This window comes from Xenia sp. Carnegie-2017, unplaced genomic scaffold (assembly GCF_021976095.1).
Source record: "Xenia sp. Carnegie-2017 unplaced genomic scaffold, XeniaSp_v1 HiC_scaffold_20, whole genome shotgun sequence".
In the NCBI taxonomy this organism is placed as follows: Eukaryota; Metazoa; Cnidaria; class Anthozoa; order Malacalcyonacea; family Xeniidae; genus Xenia; species Xenia sp. Carnegie-2017.
Window position 1 is genome coordinate 13,960,341 of NW_025813483.1, and position 17,497 is coordinate 13,977,837.

Genomic DNA, 17,497 nt, shown 5'->3' on the forward strand with positions numbered 1-17,497 from the left:
AAAAATATATATTCATATTTACGTGAGAAAAAAGTAACCAACAAACAAGTAAAAAACAAATAAGAAAGGCATTCTACTACTATAACAATAATAAAATACAAATATGTTTGACTGACAAAGATTTTTTGGTTATTAATGAGAGGTAGTTCTATAAAAGCCACAGCGGAGGAGACATATGGACTGCCTAACCACATGAAGAAGAAAGATAATATTGTACCTCACTATCTTCTATTGAACAAATAACAAATAAACAAAACCATTTATAAAAAGAACTTTATTCTCAACGAAATTTGTAACGCATAAAGAATCGATAATCGTTACAAGCAACATTCTAAAAAGTTGTACTAGTCAGTGTTCTTGAGATATTACGTCATGGTCGTATAAATGAATACGAATCACCTCATCCAGCCTCCTCGCGTCATATTTCGTGAGTTTGACGCTCTTGTGGTAAAGTTATTAATATGCCAATTCATATTATTACCTCCCGGACCTGCTGTCATATTGGGTAATGTATTCTGCGGCATTAATGGAGGTGGCTGAGCTATTCCTCCTTGATGATGCATCGAAGGATATAATTTATGTGGGGGAAGAACAGGCAGTCTATTATTATAAGCTTGATTTGATGGATGTTGAAGATCTGCGGGTATATGAGTTTGTGCAGCAGAGGTGCTACCATGAGATGTTGTATGAGGATGAAGGTTTTGTATGTGGCTTGGAATCGGGGTATGTGAGGTAGAGGTGGTTGTGTATACAATGACTGAGGTGGTTGAGGGTGACCTGCTATGGGAGGAGGAGCTTGATGCATTGGTGGTGGAATGGGAACAAACGATTGACCAAAAGCTGTAGGATTTTGAATATTTGGCGGTGGTGGTGGTGTGGGTTGATGAGTTGTTGAAGTACTTTTAATTTCACTGGAGTTATTCACAGGATAAGGATTAAATTTACCAGTCATGTAATATGGCATAGCAGGCTGAATTAAGGATCCAGAAAGAGCATTACTTGATGATATAGGATAAGATGAATCCACACTAGTGGGCTTAACACCATGTAATGGTGTAGATGTGGTAAAGGGAGGAGGTGGTGGAACACTTGTCAACTTTGAAACTGTAAAGAAAAAGTTAACAGTAAATTGTGTAAATAATCTATAAACAAGCATTTTCCATGGACAACAGGATGATATCATATTCACCAGATTTGGCAGGCAAAGGAGGAGTGGGGCATGTGCTTTCCATCTTTGACATCAAGCCTCTGGCAAAAATTATAAAAACAATCTCAACTAAACCATAATTGTAGTTTAATCTATTCATATAAGCAAGTGCTACCTTTTTTTTGAAAGGTGGACTATTGGTAATTGAAGGACTTGAGTGACTTGATGAAGGACTTGGTTCAACCTTTCTCTGTGGTTTTTCCTTCTTAGACGAACCATAAAGCTCCAGCATTTCATTACAAACATCTATTAAAGAAAAATCACTCTTGACGCAAATTTTACAATGAATTAAAGGTAGCCTTTCATACCTTCAACAGCACTTTCATTGCAATCCTTGTTAAAAGTAAACCACCATGGTTTGTTGGAAGGTGAGTCAGTTGAAGTCTTTAAGTCAAAATTACCAAGTCTTCCAGCCAAATTAAAATGTGCTATAGCCAAAATTTCAGGTCGCTTTCTTAAACTTAGGCTAGTTGATAAACTGAAAAAGAAAACAAATGTCTTTATGCTGTGACAAAAATGTATAATTTAAACTTTGAGATTCTGACATTACCTATCATTTACAAACGTCCATGCCATTTGAACTAACTTTTGAATTTTGCCTTTGTCACCTATATTAAATAAAGAATTCTCAATATATGACAAAGAGAAAAAAAAGCACATGAAATCTTTTGTCTCACCTTTTAAAAGTTTACCAATTTTGAGAAGCGTTCCATAAGGATGTTCAACTTGAAGATCAAATTTAATTGTTTGCAATAAGACTCGCTCAGACATCATTACCTCTTCCTTCATAAAAATTATATGCATTGAACATTTTTTCATCAACTGATTAGTGCATACTTGAGGGATATCTGTTTAATATATACAATGATTATCTCTTCAATACATACTCTGGGATTATCACCAAAAAGACGAAAATGATGTTCACTTAACATCTTCTTGGCAACCATAATAATATCACGACACTTCTTTGGTGTTTCTTCAACTTTTCCAGCAAGAAACAAACTTGCACATGCTGTGACCTTTAAAATGCAATGAAATTTAACCTTTGAAAATTCTGGCATTAATGAAACATAAATTTGCACTTACCCAACGTGGGAATGTTTTAAAAGACTGCTTCATATAAAATCTATGAAAATAAATGACTCCAGTAGCCATGGTATCATAACGCCTATTCATCAAGGTTAAGTCTGTTGTTTAATGTTACAATTTGGTATTTTCAAATCTTGCTGAAGGGATTACTCAAAAAAGAAAAATAGAATCCATCCAGCATGGGACAAATAACAATAAAATATAATTATAATCAGACAGCATCTAAACCACAATTTAAAAACACCAAAAATAATATTGAACTTAGAACCATTACACACAAAGAGGATACAATCCCAGTTTGTTTCCCATGTCCATTATGAAGCGACATCCTTCCCTCCTGTATCTACATTCGGTAGGGTAGTCAACGCCATTGGAACGAGACGGAGTGCGGTTTAAAATCTTGTCCTTTGAAAAATACCACTTGACCATAATGGGGAAATAAATAGGAAGATCAGTGCAATCTCGAGTAAATAAAACAAGAACATCAACAAACACCAAATGCCACGGCAAATGTTCGATTTATGACACAGGTCTCCACATCCCACTTTTCCATATCTCAAAGGGATGTGACGTCTTTCCCATAAATGGAGAGTAGTGGAGGGGGGGAGGGGGACTAAGTAGAAAAACACAATGGAGGCGTTAGAAACAAGTATTTTATGTCAAATAATTTGTATATAATTGCATATATTTACAACGAACGAAGAAGTTAATCTTAGTTATTATGATCAATATAAATTAATATAATACCATAACAAAGATATAAAAATTATATAAACTTGGTATTTAATATTACAAACAGCTGCTGATGTAACTGTATGACCTGTTGTTGGTGTTTCAGAACCTGTTGTTGGTGTTGCAAGACCTGTTGGAGGTGTTTCAGAACCTGTTGTTGACATTGCAGGACTTGTTGTTGGTGTTGCAAGACCTGTTGTTGACATTGCAGGACCTGTTGTTGATGTTGCAGGACCTGTTGTTGATGTTGCAGGACCTGTTGTTGACATTGCAGGACCTGTTGTTAGTGTTGCATGGCCTGTTGTTGGTGTTGCAGAATCTGTTCTTGATACAATGGTTGGAATGAGCTCAGAGTAACACTTGTCTCCCAGACAGCACTTGACATTACAGTCAACAAATGGCGAAGACGTGTGAGTTAATTTGTTACAAATTGTACTAGGATTCTGACAGACAGACCTAGCCATACAGCCCAGGCTAATGTGAGTCATATTTTTGCCATCTTTAAATGTTCCAAGACTACACAATTCATCATTTTTACAAGTATTGACAAACATTTCATTTGGCATTTTCACAGCGATTTTATCACGAATAGTGAAAGATCGATACTCATAACACGTCCTATTCGTTTTGGTGTTTTCGTCACAGGAAGTTGAGTTGCAACAACTTACTTTACAATGGACAAATGTTCCATTTGATAAGTTTATTAGGTTTTTACAAAACGCTTTGGGGTTTTCACAGTGTGTGACACGAAGACAATCTGAAGACTGATATGTCATGTTTTTCTGATCTTTTAAAACGACCCGACTGCATCTTTCGTCATCACCACAAGTTCTGCTCGTAATTGTACCAAACTCTGGGCTCACTTGGCCTTCATGAATCGAAATGTCTTTAAAACAGAGCATGTTTGAGTTAGAGGAATATTTGAAACGAGTTCTTCGATAGGTTTCGTCTCGTTCACCAGACTACACAAATTACCATCACAACACGATAGCTCACAAGACTGGAATATGTCACCAGTTAAGGCCGAACACGATGCTTGTTCACAAATGTTTCGATTGACACAATCTAATGCCGTACCTGTGTTGTTGAGATTGTCCTTAACAACAAGTCTAGAACATTTTTCGTCATCATTACATTGTTTCTTCGTCACATTCGAAAAAGTTGGTTTTACTTGAATCAAACTTGCTTTTCCATGTTCATTTACCTCTAATTGTGTGTAGTGGTGACACTCCAATTCAAAAGTGAGTTTCAATAATTCAAAAACGATATAAGTTAAACTTAATTTCATCATTATTTGATTGAAATCATCACTGCGACAACCGACAAGTATTCACTCAAGCAAAAGATTAATGATTATTTGCTTTCTTTGTTGTCAAAAAAGCAGGTATTTGAAGAATTTATTGATCGGAAAGGTTTATTTTTGAGTGGGCAGAACAACCCACAAAATGGCATTTACATATCAATTATCAGACCCAAATAATTTTCTTTATTCTAGAAATAAAAACAACTATTGGGGGGAGGTTGTAGCGTCTCCTCTTGCAGGCGTATGTGAATACCACTGGTGGATACTGGCAATATGGCCGACATAAGTCCTGGATGTACGGGCAAAAAAATAATCAATGAACCTCGTAATGTAGTCGACGAAGCTTTACAAGGATTTACTTTGTCCAACAAAAACATACAGTTATTGAAAGGCCATCGGGTGCTAATAAGAAGAGACATCGAGGATGTTCGAAAACGAGGTTTAGTCACCTTAATATCAGGTGGTGGTAGTGGCCATGAACCAGCTCATTGTGGATTTATTGGTACGTATTTTTTGTGGACTACCTTACTATCATTCTTTTCGTTAAACTACCTTATTTATCATCATTCCAAATCAACAGGTTGTGGTGGTCTAACAGCCGTTGTATCTGGTGGTGTATTTGCTTCACCTCCAGCTAAGTCTGTACTCGCTGCAATTCGCGTGGTTTCGCAAGGGAATGCTGCTGGTGTCTTACTTATTGTAAAGAATTACACTGGAGACAGGTATATTGGAAGATAATTGCATCAACCATATTATATTGATGAGTTTAAATGCTTGAGATGATAAATATAATGATTATAGGTTAAACTTTGGTTTGGCAGCTGAACAAGCTAAACAAGAAGGAATAAAATTGACATGGTTGTGGTAAATGAAGACTGTGCTTTGTCTAGTATTGACAAGACAGCAGGTAGACGAGGTCTTTGTGGAACTGTCATTATTCACAAGGTAAATACAAGCTTTTGTTACATTTTGTTACATATATTTGTGTTTTTTCAATTGGGCTTAGTGTGTACAAGAAGGGAAAATCAAAAATGATATTACAAGACTTTGTATAAAATAGGCCCTGATTCACTTACAAACCTCTGAATCATGACAATGAGGTAGTAGATTACAAACTTAGAACAATTTCCAGGAGTCTTTGTCAAATTCATGTATGATGTCATGCTACTAAACTCACAAATTTTTATTCAAATGAAATTATGTAAGGCCAATCCTTGATTAAAAAAAAAGTATGAGAATGCATTTATGTCATTCCTTCTGTCTTTGTTTTTCTTGTCATGGTCACATGTTGAATTTATAAATAAGTATTCATGAAAATATTTCACACACTCACCAACACACATACATACATATGTTTAAATATATTCACCATAAATTTGTAAAACATATATAATGTGCAATTGTCCATTCAAACTGTGCCCATGTGAAAAACAGCCTTTGTTCATAAGGTCGGCATGGGTAAGTATTCTATGTCTTGCAATCAGTCACAGTTGATGGATTAAAATCTTTGCATGAAAATTTCATTTGTCATTTCAAATGCTAATTAAATCAATCTTTTTGGAAATTTTTATCATAGCAGCAGATAGCTGTTTGATCGAGCAGATAGGCATTGTACGTATTTGTGTGAAGATGACACCTTTTCATATGGTAGAGCTATATTCGCTTTAAATTTTATAGAATGTTGTACTATGATCATGCCTGTGATTATACACAAATAAAGAAATACCTCAAAACACCTAGTTTTTGCATATGTAGATAGCTGGAGCAATGGCTGAAGCTGGAAAAATCTCGATGAAATAGTCAACTGCGTAAAAGCGTGTTAAACATGGGTGAGGAAATAAAGATATTAAATCATTTTTGAATTTTCCTTTTCTTGCTTTAAACGTGGCAAAAACCATCGAGATAATTACTGTCGCGTGCCACACGCAGCTCTTTCTTACGTTTATAACCGCATTCTTCCTGTAAATAACAAAACGTTTTATATCGATGAATTTTCCTCTACTCATTTATCATAAATGAAATCTGCATGATATTTAATAACCTCATAGGTACAATAGCAGTGACTTTATCAGCATGTACATTGCCTGGTTCGAACCTTCATTTCATCTTGCAAGAGATGAAATCGAGCTTGGCCTGGGTAAGTTAAAATATCCATAAAAAAACAACGCAATATACGTTGTTAATCTTTTTTTACTTTGATGAAAGGTATTCATGGCGAGAAAGGAGTAAAGACTATTAAGGTTATCAATTCATAATTCATGAAAACTTCATGGTTTAATCTGCAATAAATAGTTTTATTCATACACACCTAAATTCCCCTTATACTCATATCATTAAGCTATCCACTTCGAAAGAATTGGTCGAAATGATGATAGAGCATATGTGCACGGAGGATAAAAAGAACTCTGCCAAGTTTTGTTTGAGAAAAAGTGTGTTTGTATCTTGTTAAATTCTGTTTGTAAGCTAGATCAATGTTAATTGAATAAAACATACAAGGTATGTTTGTCTTTGAGATGATAAAATTGGTGTGATGGTGAACAATCTCGGAGTTACGGCATAGAACTTTTATATTGTTGCAAAGATGCTGTAAAATACTTGGGTAAGTAAAGTAGAGCCACGTGACTATGCGCATACTGACCATATACACGTTCACTAACTGGAACTATTACGGTTTTGAAAAGAGACTGTAAAAGATGCCGTCGTAGAAAGGTTGTATGTTGGAACGTTCATGACATCACTGGAAATGGCGGGAGTTTCATTAACATTGCTGCATTTAAACAAAGAAAGAAAACAGTTTTTAGGTATGTTATATTCAGTTGTTTTACTGTTCCAACATTCATTATTTGTTTTGACATTTGATTTTTATCAATTGCTTTTACGTAGATTATGAAACAGAAATGCCGGGATGGTCAAGAACATACGGTGTTAGCGATGAAGAACAAGAAATGAATGGATTGATCAAAGATTCAGACATCGTGGAAGCAGAAGAAGACCTTACTTCAACAGGTTAGAACAAAAACAACGTTTAGTAAAAGATATGCGTGCTATCCTGTCATTATTACGTGTTTTTTTTTTAATTCTTATAAGGTCACGTTTTGTCGAATTGTTTTTTAAAGATCATTGAAAATTTGGAAGACAATGAAAATTACCTAAATGAGCTTGATCGTCTGTCTGGTGATGGTGATTGTGGTAGTACGTTAAAATGTGCCACACAAGGTAAGAGAGTGATATAATGACAAACACTAACCATTACTTTAACCGCTAATTTCGTTCATTTACCTATAGCTATAAAAGTAAGCATGAAAAAAATTCCGTGGAACTCACCATACAATGCCTTACTTCGTGTTGCTAACATTATTCAAGACACTATGGGGGGATCCTCAGGAGCGGTAGGGTGTATGTTTTTGAAAAAGTCGCAGCTAATTCGATTGCACGACATTGTTTATGCTTACAGTTTTATAGCATATTTATCCTGGCAGGCGTTGAGCCAATTAAAAATGTAGAAGACATAAGTCCATTGCAGTGGTGTAAGGCTTTAGAGTGTGGCATTGAGGGAATAAAAAGGTTCGTTGATATGAAATTTTTAATGATATATTTATCATGCATAAACTCAAATTTTTCATTATTTCAGATATGGCCAAGCTGAAGAAGGCGATAGGACAATGGTAAGCAACAAAATATACTATAACCTTTCTCATTTGTCCCATTTCAGCAGAGTCAATAAATTTTCAAGCACTTCAAATAAAATTGAATTTACAGCTCGATGCATTGTGCCCTGCTAGTGTGAACTTTCGTTCAGCATTGGAAAGAAATAGTGATCCGTTTAACGCTTTTGAAGCTGCAGTACAGGTATCGTCAAAAAGCATCAGTCTCGGGTAGAAATGTATCAAAATTAACAATTTGAGCGCTTGTTGTAGGCAGCAGAGGAAGGGTCGCAAAAAACCGCTGGAATGAAGGCTCAAGCTGGCCGAGCTAGTTATATATGTTCGAGTAAACTGACAGAACCGGATCCTGGCGCAGTAGCTGTTGCATTATGGATGAAAGCTATTAAGACAAGCTTAACTTGAGCGTAATATATTTCAAAAATAATGTTGACATACCATCTCAACTAAATGTCTTTCAACACTTGAACAATTTATCTTTAGTCAAGTTTGATCAGCAGCTATATTATTGCTGTTAAGGAATAGAAATTATGTAAAATTAATCTCCAGTAACGGAGAAATGAGTAGCTTACACAACACGCAAGTTTTAGTCCTGTTATGTACGTAAATGCCAGGCAATTTTCATTATTCATTTCTTTAGAAATCTATTTGCAGTGAGTGAACATAGAAAAATTAGCATAACAGGACCAAACAAGCAGGCTGACTACGCCACTTACGTAGCACCATATTAACAACTGTCTCAATGGAGAAACAAAAATTTACCTTTCATTATTACTGCATGCGTCATCCTTTAGTTGTTCTGAGTGATTCGTTTCTGGATCCCCCAATTCGATCAGAGTTTCGGGATTAAATCTGATTAATGGCTCACCAATGATACCCACTCTACAAGTGAATTGAGCCGTACATTATTTCAAAGGTTTCTCGTAAACAGGAACGGTACATGATTGTGACGTAACTATTTCGTTAAAATATCTGTTATACTAACTTTTTAGGACGTTCCATTGAGCATTTATACTCCCTGTATAACAAAAAGATATGCAGTAAATATTAATTCTTTAATAAGACAACAATGCTACATGTTTGTAAATGTAGATCGTCCAGGTGGTATAGTCCTGAGAAGGACTGTTTTTGTTGTTGTTGACTGACGTTTCGACAACCTTAGCGGTAGTCACCTTTGACTCTGTAACGATACTCCCGGGTTCAAACCATTTACTTTAAGACAACAATGTTTCATACAAAGAATTTTTCATATTTTGCCCTGTACTCTCTAAGGCGTAGGGACAGCTCGGGGGACAGGACCTCCCCCCTAACGCTAAAGTTCTATGTCTAGTTTTGGTAGTAGGAATATGTATAAGAGATCACCCCTTGTTAAAATTTTGGTAATTTTACGTCGTTATATCTTTGTCTTGTCTATTTCTACGTTGTCTCGCTGCCTCACTAGAAGTTGGTATCAATGCTGAGATGACGGGAGATCTTTGACTAAAACATCAAAACACAGAAATTCAATAGTCTTAGCAAAACTTTTAAGTCCATCGTATTTAAATCTTACTTAACTATGGACTTGATGGCCGGTCTTTTCCTTTAAAACGGAACATAAAACATCTTTAGACTGTATTTATAACGTCATCGAAAAACTTTAACATGCAATCGAGAGAATTTTATTAACATGACATACGGTTGAAGCCTTCGATATTCGGCTGGAGAAAGAGAAACTTTAAAATCATCATTTTTCAGGCGATCTTTAGCGTAAATTTCTGTACGAAAAAACTAAAGTTAGTTGCTACCCATGGGGACTTGTGGCCAGTTATCTGAAGCAAATATCCGCAAAATCTTTTGAAAGGAAAAAAGCTGGCATTTGAAACTGGTCCATAGGCAAGAAAGTCGCAATAGAGTAAATAACGCTGGACTTAGAGTGAATAACGCTGGACTTAGAGTGAATAACGCTGGACTTAGAGTGAATAACGCTGGACTTAGAGTGAATAACGCTGGACTTAGAGTGAATAACGCTGGACTTAGAGTGAATAACGCTGGACTTAGAGTGAATAACGCTGGACTTAGAGTGAATAACGCTGGACTTAGAGTGAATAACGCTGGACTTAGAGTGAATAACGCTGTACAAGCTAGCACATGCCACACTTCGTTCATGGTTAGCTACTACCTTGGACCTGCTTTGGTCTTGTTGCTGGATTGAATGTTTGCGAACGCAGTAGTCTACAAAATAAAAATAGGGAAAGGATGAGAATTAAAGAAATTAGAAAACAAATATTGATTAATGAGACAGCTATCATACCTGCCCAATTCACATTTGATAATAGTAATGTCAGGTCTTCGAAATGCTATCCAACTTACTAACTCAGCAAAACTATATAAATTCTTTAAAGAAAACAGAATATTTAATCATTTTATTTGAGGTTTCAATTCCTATTTACAGTAAATTTTACCTCATACAGATTACGATCTTTATGTCCGGCTGAGTTTCGTTTCCTTTTAATTGAAAAAAATCAAAAACGCAACCAGTGAAATGTAGAAACTCCAATGTTTTATATTAAAATGGAGAATACCTTCCACAGTTCATATGATGAGCATCTTCTAATCCTAAACCCAACAGTAAAACTCCATAAAATTGTGCAAGAGATTGTTTTGCCTGTTCCTCTTTCTTCAATGTTAATGCAATGGCCTTTTTCATTTGTGCTTCTTTGTCTACAAGCAAAACAAATTTCTTAGACTTCAGTTCTACTTTGTTTAAAGTTCTCAACACTTCAGTTCAACTATGTTAAAAGTTCTCAAACTTAAGTTCTACATTGTTAAAAGTTCTCAAACTTAAGTTCTACATTGCTAAAAGTTCTTAGACTTCAGTTTTACTTTGCTAAAATTTCTTAGACTTCAGTTCTACTTTGTTTAAAGTTCTCAACACTTTAGTTCAACTATGTTAAAAGTTCTCAAACTTAAGTTCTACATTGCTAAAAGTTCTTAGACTTCAATTTTACTTTGCTAAAATTTCTTAGACTTCAGTTCTATTTTGTTTAAAGTTCTCAACACTTCAGTTCAACTATGTTAAAAGTTCTCAAACCTAAGTTCTACATTGCTAAAAGTTCTTAGACTTCAGTTCTACTTTGCTAAAAGTTCTCAGACTTCATTTGGTGATGTTTATTGACTAAAAAACATCAAATGACATTTTCAATCTTAACAAGTTCACTTTCCATCCATCAATTGTAGTTTTCTGCTGATATGTATGATAGGTAAACTATACTTACACAGCCATTGGTTTTGCTTTTTCTTCCAATGTCTTTCTCTCAAAGAAAGCATCAAAATAATGAAGAATGGCATAAAGAAAATTATCAAGTTGAACAGAGCTAAAAAACATAAATATATCAATGGTTTGTCATATAGTGCCATGGTGCTTAACAATTCCTACCCAAAATACAAGTCTGAAAACAACAGGTTATTCTTATTTGTCTTAAAAATGTTTTTGGCAGCCATTTTAACATCATGTAAGGTGACAAAATCATGTTCCAGAACTCCTGGTCGTGCTGATGAAATTCTCACTGATGTAGCCACATTATATCTTCCACAATATTTCCCAAATGAATCCAACACAGCAATCCTACACATAAAGTGTCTTCATAATGGTATAGCACATAGTACTTCTCTGATTGGTAAATGTACAACATACATTTCTTCCTACAGTTGATTGCAGTGTAACATACAATTCTATATAACTTGCAGTTTGAGTCCCAAGTTGCTATGGTTTATACAAATTTAACAACCTTTCAGTTATACCTATCATTTTGTCTTTGATGTGCAGCTGTCTGTGGCTTTGAAACTTTCTTGTCTGATGTGGCGAGTTCTGAATAGCTGTTTGACAATGAATTTTGTAAGATTCAAAATCATTCATTTAATATGAATGCGAAGAAACGAATACTTAGAAAGAACCTAGTGTTTTTGACGAGTTCCAATGTATCAGTCTCGTCCTTCCAAATCCATTGGTTATTCAGATGAACTGGTAACTGTGAGAAACACAAACCGGTGGAATAAGAATAGTGCAAATTGAACACACATAGACTCAGACTGACAGACTTTGCATTTGTTCAAATTTTAGAACTAAAAAGATTCAAGATACTCACCATTTTCTCGTTTTGATGTCAATAATGCACTTATGTCAACTTTCTTGAGTACACTTCCTGAAAAAGTTTAAAATCATTACTTATTTTGACATTTCGTTTCACCTGTTCACAACACAACCAACACAACATTTTAAAACCACGCTGCTGTCATGGAGATTGGGGACTTAAATTTTTACTATCAACCTTTCACACTGAGCTTAATAATTGAGCTGGAGTGTAAAGAAATCATAGAAGTGATGAATTGACTAAATGTCACACATTTTCATCCATTTTCTCATTTTTACAAATAAAGACTATAATTCACCCATTTTCATACATTTTCACACTTTTTTACATAACAACTATAATTCATGCATTTCACACATTCACACATTCTTTTCCAGAGGGTGAAAGAACAAAATAATTTTCGCCGTATTGAATAACATTTCCATAGTACATGAGAAAAACCTTTGTCAAAATCATCCAACTTGGCAGTCATGACGTATTGCACACATAAAGACCACTTGATAACACACATTCTTTCATAAGACGTGAGTCGTTTGAAGGTAAAACGGGAACAGAATGTTATTAAATTCATTAGATTTAACTGTATGAATCGTTATTGAAATTGTGCCTTACAATCAATGTTGCGTCCAATTCGGTTGAGTGCAAAAGTAATGCACATGACGTACAACACAATTCATGAGGTGATCCTTAGAAGTTTAGAGGCATTGAAAGGAATCGATCATGCCAACGTTTCACCAGCACTAAAACTTACAACAGCACGAAGATTAACACGCTAGGCCTATTACCATAGACAATTGCTCTTAACTACTCACTGTCACAATCCCATTATTTGTATTACTAATCGTTTTCTTTACCATAGTACTAACTCCTAACTCTAATTTAAGCTTTATAACTTTATTTTAAATTCCTGCAGACGTCTGAAATTTTGCAATTTTGTGAAGAGATATGAAGAACATATTCCGTCAATATCGAAAAAAATAATTTGCAATGCTTGCGCTAAAGCTCGATGCACCGTAACCACAACTACATAAACTTCACAGAGCATGTATGTAAAGATTAACTGATAACATGTTTGTTTGCGTGTTTTCATTCTAAATTTCCTTGATTGACTCATTGCAAAAAATATAAAGATTATTTCACATTAGAAGTCAAACAAAGTTTTACCTGGACCAAGATATGCATCAAAGAACTTCATGTATAATTCTTTGGAGGAAGAAGTTTCTTTCACAGCCGGATCATCATACATCAGTTTACACCAATTTGTCAGATTTGGATGAAGATCTGCTGACAGCGTATACATTACTGGAAGACGTTCAAACCAAGGCCACACCATGTAATCTACCATTCCCACCTTGTCTCCTATACAAAAAGGAGATTTCGGTAACATCATACACAAAGAACAGCAAATAAAACATAGGAACATTTAGACAACCAAACTGATTCCAAGATATAAAAATCAATTTACAAAAACCTATGTTGGCGAGACCAGGATAAGCAGATACTTGAAGTATTGGCCATTTTTGTATGTACGCTTTGCAAACGCTTGTACAATCCGAAAAGTGTCCAAGTGGTAGGCCATTAATGCCTGACTCTTTTCCACACACTCACACACGTGTGACTCTGACTTTACACACGTCTGACTCTGACTATACACACGTCTGACTCTGACTTTACACACGTCTGACTCTGACTTTACACACGTCTGACTCTGACTTTACGTCTGACTCTGACTTTACATCTGACTCTGACTTTACACACGTCTGACTCTGACTTTACACGTCTGACTCTGACTTTACACGTCTGACTCTGACTTTACGTCTGACTCTGACTTTACACGTCTGACTCTGACTTTACACGTCTGACTCTGACTTTACGTCTGACTCTGACTTTACACACGTCTGACTCTGACTTTACACCCATACCCACCCACGTCTGACTCTGACTTTACACCCATACCCACACAAAGTTTTCGTATAATATTAAATATAATCTGGGGAAAAAATTGTGAAAACTTTTCTCGTCATTAGAGAATTACTTGGTGTATTAAAAATTATTTTCGGACTACATTAAACAACCTGCAAAATACTTGGTTTTGCAGTCAATCAAACATTGTTCCATAATTGAGAGATTCTTTATAAGTTCCTCTTTCATTTCCTCAGTTCTTTGTTTCAGATACTTGAAGTAGGCTGGAATGAACTGTCAGAAAATACAAAGATTCCACATTGAAATAACTGCCAGACAACGTATCTACGACAAGTAGCATTTCACTTTGACTGAAACGAATTCGGAATAAATTGTCGGGCATAGCTCATGCATGAGGTTGGTTAAAAAAATACCGTCAGTTTTAGTTAAGAAAATAATTGAAACTATGGAGTAGAACTTTCCTTTAAGAAACACGAAGAGAAATGTTGACATGGTGAGTGGATGTAAGTAGAAAAACCGAATATTTTTTAACTGAGCAATATTAACCAGAAAATAACTATGAAATTTGTAGTTATGCACGATTCAATGTTTTGACGATAAGAGTGACTTACTTTGTCAATGATTTCCTTTAACATAACAACTCACTCTTTCTCCATGGATTGTAAGTCAAAAGTGATGCTACTTAGATTTTAACATTTGTAACTTTTCTTCAATACAAAACGTATTGTAATCAATAATGAGTTCTCCATATAAAGAAAATTTTGTAATGATATTAAAACAAAAAAAAATTTTGTCCCACAATATTTTAAAGGTCAAGTATCAACAAACTTTTCTGAAAACATGCACATCTTTATGATGACACTCACACTAAGGCCACATTTACACAAGCCTGGGTTGATATTTAACCCAGGTCAGACTAAGATAGGTGGTTATGTTTACACAAATACAGGCTCAAACTGATTTTAGTCAACCCGGATCATAATTTCTCAGCCTGGGTTAGCTTGAAAATAGAACCGAAGACAAATCAACAGGAGTTGACATGAAGAAATTAGCTATATTTAAAGCCCTAACACCTTGCTAACCCAGGTCTTTTGAAGGGTTCCCAGGTCTTTTGAAGGGTACCCAGGTTTTTGAAGGGTGCCCCAGGTCTTTTGAAGTGTGCACCAGGTTGGTAAATTGACCAAGCTATCATCTAAACATTAATAGGAACTTATTAAGAGATGGGTTGACCTGGCTGGATGTCAACCCGGGCTCATGTAAATGAGGCCTAAGAAGGAGGTATTTAAACAATATATTCATCAAAAGATCTGGCGGTGATGGCTCTCCAACAAATAATTTTAAATTTAAAAGTCTGGTCAGGTAAAACATTGTAACTCATCTAGCCAGAAAGTGTACACAGAAGAAATAAATTTTTTCAAATTCATACATGAAACATTTTAACTAATGAAATTTTTGACAAAATTTTATAAATAAATGATTTTATTTGAAATTGCTAGACAAATTAATTCCCATCCCACATTTTTTGAGATCCAAGTTATGACCCTCTTCTTTTAAAACACATTAGATTGAAAATCAGATTTCATTAGTAATGAAGTTTAATGAGGATCATACAAACTCACCGTTTTACCACATTTGTCAATGAAAAGTTTCTGTTTTGCTTTTGTAATTGGATCTTTTGACTGCAGAATATTATCAGGATACATTTCATCAATTAACTCTACAATGAGCGAAGGGAAGAAAATTAAATTGATTGAATCTAAGACTTGACAAAAACTAGGCAAAAACAGTTAGAATGCTTCAGACATGTTAATGCTAATCATTCATTGTCAAAACCACAAATTGATCAGATTTCAAACTGTCATATGCATACATTTTTTATCTTTCTATTGAAAATTTCAAAAAATAAAAACAAGAAGTTTTTTCAGTTTTAAAAACTTTTATGAATAATGAAATCCAAAAAAAATGCAAATTGTCATTTGGTAATGTTCATATTGTAATTTTCAATACCTGCAACAATAAGAGATTCACCAATGACTAGACCATCAGGAAACTCTATGAGAGGAACTGAACGAGCTGGATTGATGGTACTGTACCATTCAGGAAGCTCTTCACGTAGCTTGAGGTTCACAATCTCAAAGTCTTTGACACCTTTCGCAGCTGCAACTAATCTTCCTCTCTGCATAATTTACAAAACAAATTAATCATTATCAATCCGCAAGTAAAAAAATACTTTTTTAAATAATTTGAGCCATGCATGAAGGCAATTTTGTAAAACAAAGAAATTAAATAGGTTTCTTTAAAAGTTACCATTTGCCAAAATTGCGACAAAGTCACAGTGATGACCATGTAACTGTGACTTCAAAGACCAAATAATAACAAACCTACAGGAGGACCATTTCAGACTATCCTGCCTTGCATTTTTCTCATCATGTATTCGACAAACGCGAAACTCATTCAAAAGTTTATACGCATCTTTCAAAGCCAACTTCATCCTAAAATATATATTACCTGCGAGAAAGGACAAAATCTCATGCTGTACAAGCGAAACTTTTTCGTTGGATCAAACGGAGGTTTTGGATCGCCAATCCCCAAGTGTTTTGAAGTCATTTTTAAAGCTAATTATAGTAAATATTCCTTGTTTAGAAATACTCAGAAAATCAGAAAAAACCCTCTGGATGGAGTCAAATGACGGTGCGCTGCGTCATCTATTAGTGATGGGCGATTACCGATTACTTGGTATCGATACCGCCCGATACCGAGCCTAATCCGGAAGTAGTCGATACTGCCTGGTATCGAAAAAGGACTTCGATTACTTTTAAAATTTCATTATTATGTAAGTTTGTCTTCCTTTTCATTATTGGTTTTGACAAACATGTTGTTTTTTTCTGTTTTATTATTTTAATATTTTATTCACTTTTAATCAATACACTTCGAGATCTCGCCTTCAGAATAATAACATGTAACCATTTTTTCCAATTCAAATTTATACAGCTTCTGAAAATTTATCGTTACTCCTAAATAATGTTATGACAGTTTGTAATTTAAGACAAGAAAAGTAAAAATTTCGTCGTATTGTTGAAGTATATAAGGCCACACTTTAGCAATTCCATTATCAGATCTTTATGTGTCTCAGACGTTTATTTTCGAAATTGGAGAAAGTAATCGCTTTAGTAATCGATACCTCGATACTTTTAGGAAAAAGTAATCGGCATCGTATCGAATCGATACTAGCGGTATCGCACATCACTATGACATGTATGGTCATCTACTGTTCGATCTATTTCAGTATCTCACCATTTCCCCATCATTCAAACAGATATTTGAAAGAATGTAGATGGTAGTCGACACTACCAGGACACGAGCCAATGAGTCGATATTCAGCAAATAATTAAAGTCGTCAATGGTTTTATGAAAATTTTTATCTTATCTTCGAACAAGTTCACACAGCTCA

General features: G+C 34.9%; 5 protein-coding genes across 5 annotated transcripts; 1 reads left to right on the plus strand and 4 right to left on the minus strand.

The window, feature by feature from the left end:
- Positions 1-259: 259 nt before the first annotated feature.
- On the minus strand, positions 260-2,869 carry LOC124442946 (cyclin-K-like). The gene is made up of 9 exons (XM_046993464.1): positions 2,586-2,869; positions 2,294-2,375; positions 2,095-2,226; positions 1,885-1,990; positions 1,758-1,815; positions 1,516-1,685; positions 1,323-1,453; positions 1,190-1,248; positions 260-1,104 (listed from the first exon to the last, which is right to left on the minus strand). The coding sequence occupies exons 1-9, from the start codon at positions 2,723-2,725 to the stop codon at positions 1,038-1,040; spliced, it is 945 nt and encodes a 314-aa protein (XP_046849420.1). The 5' UTR covers positions 2,726-2,869; the 3' UTR covers positions 260-1,037.
- Positions 2,870-2,931: 62 nt separating this feature from the next.
- Positions 2,932-4,428, minus strand: LOC124442945. Its single transcript, XM_046993462.1, has 2 exons — positions 4,106-4,428; positions 2,932-3,914 (listed from the first exon to the last, which is right to left on the minus strand). The coding sequence occupies exons 1-2, from the start codon at positions 4,317-4,319 to the stop codon at positions 3,022-3,024; spliced, it is 1,107 nt and encodes a 368-aa protein (XP_046849418.1). The 5' UTR covers positions 4,320-4,428; the 3' UTR covers positions 2,932-3,021.
- A 51-nt stretch (positions 4,429-4,479) lies between these two features.
- On the plus strand, positions 4,480-8,770 carry LOC124441741 (triokinase/FMN cyclase-like). The gene is given in 19 exon segments (XM_046992208.1): positions 4,480-4,833; positions 4,912-5,053; positions 5,133-5,179; positions 5,182-5,276; positions 6,087-6,116; positions 6,334-6,421; positions 6,424-6,468; positions 6,537-6,571; positions 6,670-6,760; positions 6,845-6,879; positions 6,921-6,930; positions 7,013-7,132; positions 7,215-7,337; positions 7,419-7,547; positions 7,617-7,720; positions 7,786-7,895; positions 7,963-7,996; positions 8,091-8,180; positions 8,249-8,770. Coding segments are annotated over 19 exon segments (1,707 nt in total). The 5' UTR covers positions 4,480-4,604; the 3' UTR covers positions 8,399-8,770.
- LOC124441742 (protein phosphatase 1 regulatory subunit 36-like) lies at positions 6,587-13,099 on the minus strand. Its single transcript, XM_046992209.1, has 17 exons — positions 12,736-13,099; positions 12,118-12,174; positions 11,927-12,000; positions 11,774-11,848; positions 11,409-11,597; positions 11,248-11,346; positions 10,555-10,743; positions 10,435-10,477; positions 10,284-10,366; positions 10,152-10,204; positions 9,669-9,747; positions 9,543-9,572; positions 9,383-9,472; positions 8,979-9,011; positions 8,756-8,875; positions 8,432-8,504; positions 6,587-7,098 (listed from the first exon to the last, which is right to left on the minus strand). The coding sequence occupies exons 2-16, from the start codon at positions 12,118-12,120 to the stop codon at positions 8,477-8,479; spliced, it is 1,188 nt and encodes a 395-aa protein (XP_046848165.1). The 5' UTR covers positions 12,121-12,174; positions 12,736-13,099; the 3' UTR covers positions 6,587-7,098; positions 8,432-8,476.
- Positions 13,100-13,194: 95 nt separating this feature from the next.
- Positions 13,195-16,778, minus strand: LOC124442947 (glutathione S-transferase omega-1-like). The gene is made up of 5 exons (XM_046993465.1): positions 16,555-16,778; positions 16,054-16,222; positions 15,666-15,763; positions 14,199-14,319; positions 13,195-13,482 (listed from the first exon to the last, which is right to left on the minus strand). Exons 1-5 carry the CDS (start codon positions 16,651-16,653, stop codon positions 13,265-13,267), a joined length of 705 nt encoding a protein of 234 aa, XP_046849421.1. The 5' UTR covers positions 16,654-16,778; the 3' UTR covers positions 13,195-13,264.
- Between the last annotated feature and the right edge of the window lie 719 nt (positions 16,779-17,497).

What these genes read in the sequence shown, in the direction of transcription:
- LOC124442946 (XM_046993464.1), bottom strand. Translation starts at nt 2,725, where the DNA reads ATGGTCAAGTGGTATTTTTCAAAGGACAAGATTTTAAACCGCACTCCG. An exon ending in AATTGGTAAACTTTTAAAAG is followed by an intron (nt 1,816 to 1,884) that starts GTGAGACAAAAG and finishes TATTTAATATAG; the next exon opens with GTGACAAAGGCAAAATTCAA. An exon ending in GTCCACCTTTCAAAAAAAAG is followed by an intron (nt 1,249 to 1,322) that starts GTAGCACTTGCT and finishes AATTTTTGCCAG; the next exon opens with AGGCTTGATGTCAAAGATGG.
- LOC124442945 (XM_046993462.1), bottom strand. Translation starts at nt 4,319, where the DNA reads ATGATGAAATTAAGTTTAACTTATATCGTTTTTGAATTATTGAAACTC. An exon ending in GGACAATCTCAACAACACAG is followed by an intron (nt 3,915 to 4,105) that starts GTACGGCATTAG and finishes TCTGTTTTAAAG; the next exon opens with ACATTTCGATTCATGAAGGC.
- LOC124441742 (XM_046992209.1), bottom strand. An exon ending in TTTTCAGACTTGTATTTTGG is followed by an intron (nt 11,347 to 11,408) that starts GTAGGAATTGTT and finishes TATGTTTTTTAG; the next exon opens with CTCTGTTCAACTTGATAATT. An exon ending in CATCATATGAACTGTGGAAG is followed by an intron (nt 10,478 to 10,554) that starts GTATTCTCCATT and finishes TTCAATTAAAAG; the next exon opens with GAAACGAAACTCAGCCGGAC.
- LOC124442947 (XM_046993465.1), bottom strand. Translation starts at nt 16,653, where the DNA reads ATGACTTCAAAACACTTGGGGATTGGCGATCCAAAACCTCCGTTTGAT. An exon ending in TTGACAAATGTGGTAAAACG is followed by an intron (nt 14,320 to 15,665) that starts GTGAGTTTGTAT and finishes ATTTTCTGACAG; the next exon opens with TTCATTCCAGCCTACTTCAA. An exon ending in CAAAACCAAGTATTTTGCAG is followed by an intron (nt 13,483 to 14,198) that starts GTTGTTTAATGT and finishes CTTTTTGTATAG; the next exon opens with GAGACAAGGTGGGAATGGTA.